A 15,273-nucleotide genomic window follows, 5' to 3' on the forward strand; every position below is an offset into this window, starting at 1 on the left:
CTACACCAAGACAGAGAGGGCACTCATGAGGTTAAGCAACAAAATAGGGAGGGCATTCATGAGGTTACCACACCAAAACACGGGGGTAGGGAGCACCCATTGCAAGCGTTGACCCTGCAAAGTCACCTGTAATAGTGGAGTGGGTATATGGTGGGGTGCTAAAAGCCTCAGGCACAGGCTGGAACTTGTAGTGGATGCTGATTGCTGTTACTTATTGTGAAGATCGTAGTTGTGCTTGGGCCCTTGCCCATGTGTGAGAGCCAAAGGTTTTGAAGGGGTTAATGGTGACTGGTGGGGGGATGTATCGGGCATTGGTGACACTACGTATACTGCAGGTTGTGTTTTGGGTCTGAGCTGTTTTATGGCAGACTGTCAGCTGTTCCATTGAATCTTGTCACAATAGTCTGAGGCTACAGTCTGAGTCACTGTCATTTTGGCCACAGCAGGCGACACATGACCAGAGATGACTGTGTCGCCCCTAAGGTCGCTGAATGGGGTAGCATTGTGAGGTGCAATTTTACTTCACATAATTGACATGTCACTTCTTTTGGCGGATAGCCGAATGGTGTCTATGGAGGCGGCGGAAAGGCGCGCGGACATACTGCGGAATTCCGCGGACATTATCCGCGAGAATTTCTCAGTATGAACCCACCCTATATGTAGCTAATATGAGACTTCAGCTCCCAGGATGACCTTGTAGCTAGCTATCACAAGACTACAACTCCTAGCCTGACCCTCATGAGATGCTGAGTGTTGTAATCTCACAACTGTAAGGTTATCCTGGGAGCTGTAGCCATGATTGCTAGCTGTAAGGTCATGCTGGAAATTGTAGTCTCACAATAGCTGGCTATTAAGGTCATGCTGGATTGTAATAAGACCTTACAGCTAACAATCATGGCACTATAGCTCCCAGCATGACCTTGCAGCTAGACATTGAGACTACAGCTCCCAGGGTTACCTTGCAGCTAGCTATCTTGAGACTACAACTCCTAGCCTGAGCTTCATGAGATGCTGAGTGTTGTAGCTCCTAGCATGACCTTGCAGCCAGATATTGTCACTACAACTCCTAGCATGACCTTGCAGCCAGATATTGTCACTACAAATCCCAGCATGACCTTGCAGCTAGCCGTTGCGAGACTACAACTCCCAGCATGACCTTGCAGACAGCGGTTGCGAGACTACAACTCCCAGCATGACCTTGCAGACAGCGATTGCGAGACTACAACTCCCAGCATGACCTTGCAGACAGCGGTTGCGAGACTACAACTCCCAGCATGACCTTGCAGCCAGCGGTTGCGAGACTACAACTCCCAGCATGACCTTGCAGCCAGCGGTTGCGAGACTACAACTCCCAGCATGACCTTGCAGCCAGCCGTTGCGAGACTACGACTCCCAGCATGACCTTGCAGCCAGCCGTTGCGAGACTACGACTCCCAGCATGACCTTGCAGCCAGCCGTTGCGAGACTACGACTCCCAGCATGACCTTGCAGCCAGCCGTTGCGAGACTACGACTCCCAGCATGACCTTGCAGCCAGCCGTTGCGAGACTACGACTCCCAGCATGACCTTGCAGCCAGCCGTTGCGAGACTACGACTCCCAGCATGACCTTGCAGCCAGCCGTTGCGAGACTACGACTCTCAGCATGACCTTGCAGCCAGCCGTTGCGAGACTACGACTCTCAGCATGACCTTGCAGCCAGCCGTTGCGAGACTACGACTCTCAGCATGACCTTGCAGCCAGCCGTTGCGAGACTACGACTCTCAGCATGACCTTGCAGCCAGCCGTTGCGAGACTACGACTCTCAGCATGACCTTGCAGCCAGCCGTTGCGAGACTACGACTCTCAGCATGACCTTGCAGCCAGCTGTTGCGAGACTACGACTCCCAGCATTACCAGCAGCCAGCCATAATGAGGTGACAGCACCCAGACCTTACAGCTAGCGCTTATGAGACTACAACTCCCAGCATGTATGCTCTGACCGCCTGATCATCCATGACACGCTGTCCTCTCCTGACTGACGCCTCACACTCTGTATTCACACTTGTTTCCTGTTGTCATTCTTGTCAGTGTAAACTGATCCCAGGGACGGTGACCCTACACCCCGGGCACAAACCTACAAATTGTTTCCATACTGTGATGTCATTGAGCTTTCAGCCATGCTAGAAGTATGCAAATGTAGCAGAGCTGGGTGTATTGTGGGGTTATTGGGTTTGCTGCATTATAAGGGATAGTTTTGGAAAAAATGATGATGTTGAGGGCTCGCCAAGAGCTTCCCCCCCTATAATAACAGATATCAGTAGTATCCACAGCAGCCGGACCCCCAACATCCGCTGTCGGACAGAGTCAGAGGCCGCCATATAAATTAAACAGTTGGCTGGTCCTTCAGGTTTGGTCAGCTTCTAAACTTAAAGGGGTTGTCCAGGCCTAGGAAAACAACACTAGTCCTGTCCTTAGTTTAGGTTTTGCATTAAAGTGGATGGAGGTAAATAGTATTACTCCTACAACCTGAGGACAGGGCTGGTGCTGTTTTTTCTTCGAATCCTGGATAACCCCTGATCAGTGTCTGCACTTTCTATACATGTGACATTGCTCGGCAGGCATAGATATACCTCAGCCTAAAAGACTGGGACAGGTTTACTATACTAATACATAGTCTGTCTAGTCTACCTTTATACACTGTAAGGATGCACCGGATTTATCATTGTGTTTCAAGAAATTTGATGACTCTGGGACATCAATACACTATCAAGTCTATAGGGAATGTTTAAATCGAGCAGCTCATCCTCCCGCTCCCTATGTTATGACCTATACTCTGTGACCCTACATACTTACAAATGAGTTCTATTTAAAGAATAGGGCCTGGAGATATTCATTGTGTCTATGTCCATGGGGCTTGTCATAAAGCATGTCACTAAAGGCTGTTAAAAATGGCTCATACATGATGGCCGCCCCAATAATTGCCCTGTTGAGCTCATTGTCTCCTCCCCATTTATGACTTTACTGCGGCCTTTTCCTGATAGATAAAAATGAGAAAAAATATAATCTAGATAAAAATAATCTGCAGATAAGGGCAGCAGCTGCTGCTGGCGCCAATGGCTTCACCTGCGCAGCTACTGATTATTACGTGAATCGATCAGAGATTAGAGCGGCCTCAGAGCAGCCCTGTTACCACCCTGGTAAACTCCAATGGCTCCGCAGTAAATCTTTAATAGTGGAGGGTTTACTGATATATTGTGGAAAATCCACTGTAGTTGTGTGTGTGGACGGAAGGCTGGGACGACATGGTGATTCCGAGTCATGTGGGTGTGACCCCATTTATTTGTATGTGTGAGTGAAGGAGTCGCATGACGCAGTGGTTCCTGGTCACATGACCAGGTGTAGCTTGAACCTTAGTCTGCGGGCAAAACTTCATCCACCTGACACACTGCATTGAGCAACTGTCTATAGAGACTGCTGGACTGCAACATTGTGCCTGCAGCTGAGGGGTCCTCAGGATAATAAGATATGGAAACAAGAGGAATTATATAAATATATGATTATTCTGTTCTCATATGAAACAACAAAGGGCTTTCTGGGTCTGCCTACTGAATAAGATCAGCATAAGAAGGGATTAGGCGGCTATGCCTGGTGTTGGCCCGTTCACGGGCGGCTATGCCTGGTGTTGGCCCGTTCACGGGCGGCTATGCCTGGTGTTGGCCCGTTCACGGGCGGCTATGCCTGGTGTTGGCCCGTTCACGGGCGGCTATGCCTGGCTCTGCAGTGCTGGACATTACTCATGAGCATCTGTCATGAGTATCCACTGATAAAATTAGCTGCTACAACATGTGATCCTAGTGCAAGATGTCCAATATGGTTCCTGCACACAAGGATGAATGATCCCAGATCACACCCAGTCTTATGATTTGTCACCCTTCCCCCAATATCAGTCATTACCATAGTCCTCCCTGTTGCAGCTCTTCTCCCCCATTGACCTTGGTGCAGGGACATCACACTGGTCAGGACTGCCCTTTGGAACCACAAGTTATAACCATGGCCTGATACTGATCACATGGAGCGGTGACAAAGCCAGACCGGGCTCATGTACAAATAGCACAATCTGCTGATACGTCATAACTTCTCCATCATCCTAAAATCTGAGAGAGCTGGGGGTAAACTATTACCTGAGCCCGAGTGCAGCTACATTGCGAAATTTAGCTCTGCTACATATGTGCAAATGTAATGCGGTTTCTACCACTACATTATTGGCCATCTCACGCATTGGGTCATACTGCAAATGTTACACAGTATTTATACCCACAATGCACTCCCACCTCCCGTCTCAACACATTGTAACAATTTCCTTCCTCTGATTCTACAGGCCGATGACCGATTAGTGATATCACTTTCCTCCATGGCTATTCTCTTCAGTCCCCTGTATACTTGTTCTGTTAGGTTTAGGTGTTGGTTCTGGTTTTCTTTACGTAAATCCTATTACATACAGTGATTTTTTTACAGATCTGTCATAGACATTGACTCTTGTTTCCTCCATTTGTTGTGTTGGACATTCTGTATTCCCCAGGCAGATTGCTATAAGTTTTCTATCCTGACGTTGTGACGTCTTCCGCACACTCCCTGTATGTTCTTCTTTTATATCTGTCTCATTTCCCTAATATTTGATATTTTAAATAAAACTGATTGGGAACCACTAACATCTTTTGCTGCACTTAATGGTGGATTTCCATATTTAAGGGGTTGCATCATCCTTCTCTTTAAAGGGGTTATCCAGCGCTACAAAAACATGGCCACTTTTGCATCAGTCTTGTCTCCAGTTCAGGTGTGGTTTGCAATTAAGCTCCATTTACGTCAATGGAACTGAGTTTCAAAACTTGCACCCAATCTGGAGACAAGAGTGCAAAAGTGGCCATGTTTTTGTAGCGTTTAAACCCCTTTAAAGGGGTAGTGCGGCATTTTAACTTTTATTCACTAAATAACACACATTACAAAGTTATACAACTTTGTAATGTGTGTTATTTAAGTGAATGACCCCCTTCCCCGTGTTCCCCCCACCCCAGAAGTGTTGGTGCATTATACTTATGTGTTCACCGAACCGCTCCAGCCGTCCCTCATGCCAGCCCCCCTATGCCGCATCATGAGCTGCTCAGCCGCGTTTGGCTGAGCATAACTGTGCTCAGCCAATCGTGACAGAGGGGGGCTGGCATGAGGGACACACATTACAAAGTTGTACAACTTTGTAATGTGTTATTTAGTGAATAAAAGTTAAACGCGGCACTACCCCTTTAAGACAACTGCCGACTCTCTTGGTGCACCCATGTTTTCTATGATCTCAGTCCGCAGCTCACCCTGGACTTTCCTTTTTACTTGGAGAATTATTTTCATCTTTACACTTTCTTCTCTTTCTGGGAATTTCTTCTCGAAATGGAAATTACGAAGTGATTCCACAATCTTTTCCTTCTCCTTGATATGAAGAGACTTCTGCTGGTAATAATTTTCCTTCTGTGTGTGAGGAACGTGTAGTGGAGGATTTCTCACCCAGATCTTTATCCCATTATGTGCAGAAGTTCAGCAATATGCTACATATCATGTATGGCCCTAACTGCATGTCCACCTGTATATAATCGGCACAGATTCTGATGTGGAGTCTACATCTATTGGGTACCAAAATGTGTGGAAAGTCAGAGCAAAATAAGCTGCTCATTATCTTTAATGGGGCTTAATTTTCTGTGCAAAAAAAGGACCATTGTCTTATTATCCGGGGTTGTAACAAAAAAAGAATAGCAAACAATAGAGTAGACGACTGAGGCTAAACCCCTGCAGGTGACTTCCTGGTCTACCTTGTCTTGTGTTATCACCCGGCTGTGACTGCCAGCTCTGCAACGGAGCAGGGTGGAGAGGAGAGACGTCCCCTGGGGCCCTGACAACGCTGCGTGGGCCGCCCTGCACAGACAAGTTCGGATATCGAGTCTACTATCAAATGTGAGAATCTAAAGCTCATAATTACAGGGAGAGGGAAACCTCCCCGACCTGTTCCATGCTGACTCTTCTGGAGATGAAGGATGAGATCCCAATAGGAATATATGGGACTGTAAGTTGGGTAAGTCTGAGTTTGCGGCTTTTGATTTCCAGTGTCTGAAGCCCTAAGGTTCCCTAAAAAACATGGACACAGCCTATGGCCTGTGGTTGTATCCATGTTTTCCAGGACTCCCTAGAGCTGACTCCAACTACTTCAGTCACCAATAATCAAATGCCGCACATTCAGGTTTGGATGGACCCAAGCGTGCTCCAGATCCGCTCATCTCTAGTCATTTCCTACATGATGCTGTTCTAGAGAATCCTGATGATGATGGTGAATACGACGAGCCATGTCCCCGACCCCTCATCGGATCACTCTGTTGTTTCTTGTTCGATGATGTGGATCCTGGGTTCACACTTGTGGTAAAGCTTCATTGCAGATTCCTATTATTTAGCAGGATCTGGTTGCATCGTAAATCTTGAGGTCAATGGGATCTTTTAGGATCCATTGATTTTTTTATATCCGTTTTGTGGCTTCACTTTCTGGCCCTAAACAGAATCTCTATGTAGCTCCTGATCAAAGCTCTGACACCAGTGTGAACCTACAGTAGCCTTAAAGGGATTATGCGCAAAGATTAGTAGGTAAAAAGTATTTAACCCCCCCAGGACCTAACCAGTCATGACAACAGGGGTCCCTACCATGTAAGTAGAGCAGTGGTCAGGCATGTGCGCTGTCAGACTATTCACTAGACAGATGATGTACTAGACAATAAAGGGGTTATCTTGGATTACAAAAACACAGCTACTTTCTGGCAAAAACAGTGCCACCCCTGTCCTCAGGTTGTGTGTGATATTGCAACTCAACTCCATTCACTTCAACAGCACTGAGCTACAAAACCTCAGACAACCAGAGGACAGGAGAGGTGGTGTTTCTGGAAGAAAGCGGCCATGTTCTTCTAAGCCTGGACAACCTCTTGTTGTATCCAGTGTATACCTTCTCCTCGCTTATGCATTGTAATGAATGATTCTGTGCTGCTGAGGATACACTGGAGCAAAGTCTTCAATGTAAACAATAAGGTCCTTATTAAAAAATTTTGAAAATGGTGACAGGATATTAGAAAGTTACAAAACCTCCTATAATGCAGAGCGTCATCTGCAGCTATCCGTACAGGCGGGAGCCCTCCCGTATCCTGTGTGTCCTCGTGTCACCCCGGCCCTGTCTCTCTTCATTTGGGCTGTTTGTGGTCTCACTGTCCTGTGCTTCTCTGCTGTGTCTCATCTATATGACGGCCGCTTATCACAGATCGGGGGGCGCACACATCACCCTGCATTGCTCCTGTCACTTAGTCGCATGTCAGGAGAAGCTGGGAGCAGGCGTGGACGCCAGCGCAGATTATGGGGCGTCTAGAAGGTGTCAGGTCACCAGTTCTTTTATTACAGTTGATGATGATCTGAAGATAAATTTATTATTGGAGATTTTAATCTTGATGGTATAAATTTAAGGAGGAGCAGGAAACGGCCAGAGGAGACAGGAGCCGATGGGAGCTTATAATGTTCTGTACGTTCTAAGCTTCTGCTCATACACAGGAGCCAATGTGAACAAGCAGAGCCGCAGTGCAAAGTATGGGGAAACGACAGTATACACATTAGGGGAGATTTATAAAACATGGTGTAAAGTGAAACTGGCTCAGTTGCCCCTAGCAACCAATCAGATTCCACTTTTCATTTTCCAAAGATTGAAAGGTGGAATCTGGTTGCTAGGGGCAACTGAGCCAGTTTCACTTTACACCATGTTTGGTAAATCTCCCCCATTGCCTCTGACTTTGAGTTTTACCCCTGAGTCTGTATGATTGTAGAAGCTGGAGGACTGTAGAGAAGACTATTTGTGACTTAGTAGTAAGACAGGCACCCACAGGATCCGTATCTGCCCACCCTCTTCTGTGCCATCCATCAGCATTACCTCACAGCGTTCCCTCTTAGCACCCAGTTATTGGCCTCCTACTGGTTCCTATGACTGTGTGGGTTACATGATGTCACTGTGCCTGTGTGATGTCACTTTTTGTCTCGGTCTCTTTGGGTAAATTCAAACGGGAAGTAGGCAAAGGATTATAAGCCACCTGTCCCCCATCAATACAGATTATTACTGCTACGTCATTTATGGCGACCATGTGACCCATATCTTGTTTGGGGTATTTGGATACATTTAGAAAGACAATAAGAAACATCAAAGGGGTTTTCTGTCCAAGAACATAGGGACCCCCTGCCAATGATGAGAATAGGGGGTCCCATTCAGAGATGCGCTGTGGCTGTATTTGGCTGATCTGTCTCCTGTCCAGTAAAAGATACATAATACTTGTTGTCAGTGATGGACTCGATCAGTATGGCATAGTCTCTGACAACAAGAAATCTTACATGCCTACTCGAAGACTCCTGAATGTGTTGGCTGAACATTGGTGGCTATGGGCCTGCAGCACCACCACAGCACCATGCACCTACAGGGACCCTCTGGTACCTTCTGTACCATAAGCGGAGGGACATATGACTAGCACTGTAAAAGAAGCAGCTGCCACAGGTGTTAGGGGTTCAAGGACATTAGGTTTGGGGTATATCTAAGAGTAAAAGCTTTGTATCCCTGACATGGTGGTATCTGTCACCAAGCCTCTAAATAAGCTGTAATTTCTGTGTCTCCTCAGGTTGTGAACAGCTGTGAAGATGGAGATACTCTCAGAATGGGGGCAGCGCTATCAAGAATTCATGAAGGCAGCAGGTATGGTACTCTCTGCATCTCCCTAAGGCTTAAAGGAGAAGTCTGTCAAAATTTTTCATTAAAGTATTGTATTGCCCTCCAAAAGTTATACAAATCACCAATATACACTTATTACGGGAAATGATTTATAAAGTGTTTTTTCCCTGCACTTACTACTGCATCAAGGCTTCACTTCCTGGATAAAATGGTGATGTCACGACCCACTGGAACTCCCAGAGCTGTGCGGGCTGTGTAGTGGTTGCTGGAAAGGGGCGCTGGGACACAGGGCACTGAAGGGACACTGAGCATCCCTCTGCCATCATTCTCCCTAGCAGCCACAGCCCGCACAGCTCTGGGAGTCGGGTCGTGACATCACCATTTTATCAAGGAAGTGACATCACAATGTTATCCAGGAAGTGAAGCCTTGATGCAGTATTAAGTGCAGGAAAAAAAAAGCACCTTGTAAGCACTTCCTGTAATAAGTGTATATTGGTGATATGTATAACTTTTGGGGGGGCAATACAAAACATGTAATACAAATTTTCACTGGACTTCTCATTTTAAGGGCTTATGCACACTGAGCAAAAGACGAGGAATTGAAGAGGAATCCGCTCTTAAATTCTGCTTGAAATTCCTCCCGTAAAAGAATGAACAGAGCAATGTCTCATTGTGTTCAATGGGATTTCCACTCTGTTGTCACACTGCAGAATGTTGTCACTTTGTTGTCACACTGTCTCTTCTTTGGGCGGATTCTGCTAGAGGAATCCTATAGAATTCAATAGAGCTTGAATTCTGCCTAAAATTCAGCTTGAATTCCACTTGCATTCTGCTTAAATTTCTGCTCAAATTCAGCTTGTATTCTGCCAGAGCAGGAATTTCAAGCAGAAATCTTTCCTCTTCAATTCCTTGTCTTTTGCTCAGTGTGCATGAGCCCTTAAAGTGTCCTCCGCTCTGGCCAGTCCCTAATCGGTAGAAGGGCCCCTAGACTATATGCTTATTCCACATGAGTCCCATTGATTAGCCGGAATCTGCTGGGATACCTGACAGTAGGTGTTCAGTTTCTCTGCAGCACCCCCTCAGGTGAAATAAAGAATTACAATGTCCATTCGCTGTCTCTGTAAGGGTGCGTGCACACTACGGAATAGCCTCGTATAACCCGCAGCGTATTCCGTCGCTTGTCCTTGCACGCGGCGGCGCGCATTTTCGTACGTGCCATAGACACTATTCTATGCACGGGCGGATTCCGCGTTCCGCCAAAAGAATTGACATGTCAATTCTTTCGACGGAACGCGGAATCCGTCCGTGCACAGAATAGTGTCTATGGCACGGGCGGATATGCGCGCCGCCGCGTGCGGGGACCAGCGACGGAATATGCCGCGGGTCATACGCGGTAATTCCGTAGTGTGCACGCACCCTAATGCAGAACAGGACTGGTCCTCCAGAGAGGGATACACTCTTTTACGGCTGTTCTTGTCCCTTTATCAGCTCAGAATTCTCCTATAGGATATATGAACCTGGGTTTTCCAAACTGGACAAACCCTTAAAGCATCAGCAGTATCTGAGAAAGCTGGGTAGTCGTATAGCTCCTGCTCATCTTTTCCAGCATCCTGAATGGCAGGCTGTCTAGTCATATAGCACACACTCCGTAGAGCACTGATGTCAAACTGTGGCCCTCCAGATGTTGCAAAACTATTTCCATCATGCATCATGAACAGCTTATGCTTTGGCTGTCCAGGCATGATGGGAATTGTGGTTTTGCAGTAGCTGGAAGGCCACAAGTTTGACACCCCTGCTCTAGAGTAACCACTGGGAATCCAGCTTCTCCAGACTCCTGACCTGCTGATCCACAGAGGACCATATCAGAACGTTGACTCCTCACAGGCTCTTAGTTACTATGTTGCAGAGATGTGTACAGAGGAGATGCAAATCCAGGAAGATCTGTGGATACAGAGTTATACAAATGAAGCGATCACCTGTCCTTGTGGCGGCGGCTCTGCCTCACATAATAACCCCCCACATCTCTAATTACTGCTCTTCTTGTAGCCGCCATCAATGTGAAATGTTGAGAACCAGTAATTTCCTCTCCCGCAGTCTTAATATATTCCAGAACCGCTGCGCCTCAGTTCATTGCTGTTTGATGCAGGTTAACCCTTTGTTGATCATCGGTAATGGTCCTTTCTTCCCTCAGATCCCAGGATAGGGGCTTACCCCCTGATGCACGCCCCGTTTCTGCCCGGGGCCATCCTGCTGTTCTATGTCTACTTCGTTCTGTCCCTGGGGCCAAGAATAATGGCCAACCGGAAGCCCTTTGACCTCAAGCCATTAATGGTGGTCTATAATTTCAGTCTAGTCGCCCTGTCTGCTTATATTGTATACGAGGTGAGTCAGGTGGTGGGAGTGGAAGGGGGGGTGTCGCTCTCTGGAGTCTTTCCTGTGGACCATATTAAAGTTGTATGATGAAAAGTTCTGCAACTCTTTTAGTTTACTAGATTGGTTAAAGGAAACTTCTCAATCTCAGACACTCCAGGTGGTCTGCCGCTCCAAATGGTACGAATATTGTGTAACGGGCACTTCAGATGATGTGTCATCGTTTATTAAAGTCGCTGATAGGTGGCGTTGTAGTTATGCAAATTACGCTACAAGTGTCCAGTATGGCTCCCTTGGTTTTAATAAAGCCCTTTATTCAAAGGAGCCGTGTCTTTCAGTGCTGAATGCAGCAAGTCATCTTTAAAGTGTCACTGTCGTTTAAATTTTTTTTGCAGAAATCAATAGTACAGGTGATTTTAAGAAACTTTGTAATTGTGTTTATTAGCCAAAAAATGCATTTTTATCATGAGAAAGCAGTTTGAAGCTCGCCCCCCTGTTTTCATTGTTCTCTATGGAGAGGGGAGGGGTGGAGGGAGATGAGGCACCAAAACAGGACAACAAAGAGTTAATTTTCAGCTACATCACCAGGCTATGTCCTCTGAAGTCAGCACTGACCTCTCTGACCTCTGAATACCGTCTTTCATACAGCTCCCACTGTGTAATCATTTGTTCTTTGCTGGCGACTAATCTCCCTCCTCCCCTCTTCATAGAACAGACAGGGCCCGACTGATGTAAAAGAGTCAAGATTTCCTCATAATGAGCAGTGAATGAGAGAGAGGAGGGGGGGGACACCTGGGGAAAGTCTTTTTGAATGTAGGTAATGGCATATTGGCCCAATAAACCCAATTACAAAGTTTCTTAAAATCGCCTGTACTATTGATTTCTGCAAAAAAAAAAAAAAAACGACAGTGACACTTTAATGCCTACAACATGGTAATAAATGCCGCCCTTCAGATCAGATGCTGATCCTGGTCTGTCAGGGTAGACCTGGTCCTTCATGAAACCCATAACCAGATGTCACCTGGGGTGAGCAAGGAGGCAATGCTGTTGGGTAATAACAGCTGATCACACATGCACCTACACATAAAATACCATTACTGCTAAAGCGCCACCTATCGGAGACTTTTTGAACAAATGTTTTTTTTATTTTATTTCATAAATGGCATCCTTTGAAGTGACCAAGGTCTGAATCCCATCTCATTTGGAACAGCTGACGCCCTCCAGAGCCTCTGTGTTGGGGAAGTTTAATTCCACTAACCATGTACTTTGTTTTATATAATCTCCGCTTGCTGTCAGTGAAAGAACATTCTTATTTTACATCCAAAGATTGAAAACCTGTGCTGACCTAATACTTCTCACAGCTGAGGTTTTGTTACAATTGTCTCCAGTCTGTCAATTCTTTGTGCCCTGGGGCCCAGACACCAGGCTAATACATTGTGCCGCTTATATCCGGAGCTCACAGAGGATTGTCTAGACTGGACACCCAGCTGTGCATTATAGCTCCATTCACTGAAAGCGATGGACTGATACATTGTAACAAACTGTTAGGCGGGAGAGAGAGGTTTGTGCTGCTGATGTGTTTAGCTCACAGAGGATTTTCTGTACATTGTAACTAATCTTCAGCTAATCGGCCATCCTCATTGATATAAATAGTATTCCATTCAGTGACGTCAAGCAGCGGGATGAAGACACGGTATATAAAAAGTTGCACAACTTTCCATTACACAAGGATTAACATTGAAATGGAAAGTGTTAAGTACACATAAGAGGAGAGGATGCTGTACCTGCCAATTTCATCAGAACTGATTTATATAGGGGCCATCTGACTCACAGTCACATGATGTAGGTCAAAGCTAGGATCGGACATGTTAAATTTCAGTGCCCAATCTTTATGTTCTCCCATAAGAAAAGCCATTGCCAGAGATGTCTGCCATCATCTTATCCCTCTCTGCATGGAGAACACATGCGCACTCAGCTATATGGAGTGTATGTGTGTATGGAGGGATCGGGTGATGGCTGTCAGCTAAATAGCCTTTGAGGGTATATGGGCCCCGTAGGCCTTGGGGCTGGTTCTCGGCACAGATCAGATCCTATTGGTGTGAAAAGTATTGCTACAGCAAAGGATGTGACGGCATACTGACCTTCTCATTATCAAGCTGCGATAACATTTACAGCGCCATAAAGCGATAACAGCGCCAATGTTAAAATGGTCCTTGTCCCACTTATTTATCACTATTTCTGCCACAGTTCCTCATGTCGGGCTGGTTGACCGGATACACCTGGCGTTGCGACCCTGTGGACACCTCTAATTCACCAACGGCACTAAGGGTGAGTGAGACACGAGTGCACCGCCTGGCACAGCGTTGACTATTGATAATCTGTAGGTAAAAACGCCAAAGAAAATCTATGTGACATAATGCCCCCCCCTGGAGAGGGTACCAGCTGCCGCCACCGGATGAACTTTGCTCTCTAAACACAGAGCGATGTCTGTCGCTGTCTCCTGTTATCTCTTCCTTTATTACCAGCCATGGTAACTGGTACTAGAACACCCCACCCACCCCAGGCCATTCAGGGACTGGAAATCACCCACTGTTAAACGTCACAGTAATGCCTTACTGGGGGGAGTACATGGCAGCTTCTCTCCCCAACTGTCAATCAAACCTGACTCCTTTGCTTCAATAGAATCTATGGAGTGAACGAGTCACATGTCCCTGCCAGCCAGGGAGTGGAGCCAAATGGCTTTAAAGGGGTTATCCAGGATTAGAAAAGCATGCCCTCTTCTTCCAGAAACCGCACCTCTCCTGTCCTTAGTGTGGGGTTTTGTAACTCATTGAAGTGAATGGAGCTGAGTTGTAATACCACACACAACCTGAGGATAGGGGTGGTGCTGTTAATGCTTTTCTAATCCTAGATAACCACTCAAAATAAGGTTGCTGTAGACTCACTGCCTGAAAATCCCATTTGAAATGACAGTAATTACAAAAATGTATCCATCGTAACTATACTGTCACATAAAGGTAAGATTAATTTGTTTTGTCATTTGTTAATTTTTTTGTCTCTACTCTTTTTTAGATGGTACAGGTGGCCTGGCTCTTTCTGTTTTCCAAGTTTATAGAACTCCTTGATACGGTAAGTACAGCGCTAGAGAGACAGAAAGATAGATGACGTCTGTTACTGCATATATCTAAAAAACATCCTGCGCCTATCCTGGTACCAACTGAGGTACCAAAGTGGTTTACAGAACAAAGGAACTCTTTGTGTCACCCTATCAGTGCCCTGGGATGTGATCACAGGGTGCAGATGAGTCGCCATGGCAGCCAGGGTTCTAAGGAAGTCCTCCAGATCTACCATGTCTATATACCTAGTGGACTGTCAAGTGAAAGACACTGCAGTACAGAAAGAGCAGACTACTGATTGCTCAATCAATTAATTACATGGCACTAAATAGTCATTGGAATGAGGTTTGGTTATTTATCAAACATGGTTTACATTGTAAATAACGCCCTGTGGTGTGTTGTAAACCATCCAATGAATGTATTGTATTGCTTCCTGTATCTTTTAAGTTTTTTTTTTTTTAGATTTTTCTGTTGTAAAATAATGAAGTACCATTTTGTGAAAATTGTATATTATCTGTCCAGCATTTGTTTAATTTGTAGGCTATATATGTTTATGGACGTTGTATTATTGGATTGAGGGTCTATTGTAGGTATTCTAAGTTACACATAGCAAATGATACTCTTTAAAAACACGGTTTTGTTCTGCAAAAAATCAAGCACTCACACAGCTACAGTGATATAAAAATAACTAGCACATGCTTGTATTGCAATGATAAAAAAAAAAAAATTAGGCTGGGTGCTGAGGGGTTAAGCATACTAGGTCTTCCCCCTACTGACCTTTACAGAGATTGCTTTTCTCACACAGCAACATAGATGCCCCTTGGTCCATGTTTCTCAGTTTGTGCCTATTGTTTCTTTGTGCTGCAGGTTTTCTTTGTCCTGAGGAAGAAGAACGGTCAGATCACGTTCCTTCACATCTTCCATCACTCCGTGCTGCCCTGGAGCTGGTGGTGGGGCGTGAAGTTTGGCCCAGGTGAGGACACTAGACGACCATCTTGATCTTGATAGTCTATCTCTGTTCTTCTTCTGATGAT

At 45.8% G+C, this 15,273-nt stretch overlaps 1 protein-coding gene across 2 annotated transcripts in view; it reads left to right on the top strand.

Annotated features, from left to right (window-relative positions):
• Nucleotides 1-15,273, top strand: part of ELOVL1 (ELOVL fatty acid elongase 1) — a 41,025-nt gene that overhangs the window by 23,557 nt on the left and 2,195 nt on the right. For both annotated transcript variants that reach the window (XM_069981294.1, XM_069981293.1), the window contains exons 2-6: nucleotides 8,704-8,777; nucleotides 10,945-11,135; nucleotides 13,371-13,451; nucleotides 14,196-14,252; nucleotides 15,107-15,212. In XM_069981294.1, coding sequence (XP_069837395.1) covers nucleotides 8,723-8,777; nucleotides 10,945-11,135; nucleotides 13,371-13,451; nucleotides 14,196-14,252; nucleotides 15,107-15,212 — 490 coding nt within the window. In that variant the 5' untranslated portion in view covers nucleotides 8,704-8,722. The remainder of the gene's footprint in view (nucleotides 1-8,703; nucleotides 8,778-10,944; nucleotides 11,136-13,370; nucleotides 13,452-14,195; nucleotides 14,253-15,106; nucleotides 15,213-15,273) is intronic.

Source organism: Dendropsophus ebraccatus, chromosome 8 (assembly GCF_027789765.1).
Source record: "Dendropsophus ebraccatus isolate aDenEbr1 chromosome 8, aDenEbr1.pat, whole genome shotgun sequence".
Taxonomy (NCBI): Eukaryota; Metazoa; Chordata; class Amphibia; order Anura; family Hylidae; genus Dendropsophus; species Dendropsophus ebraccatus.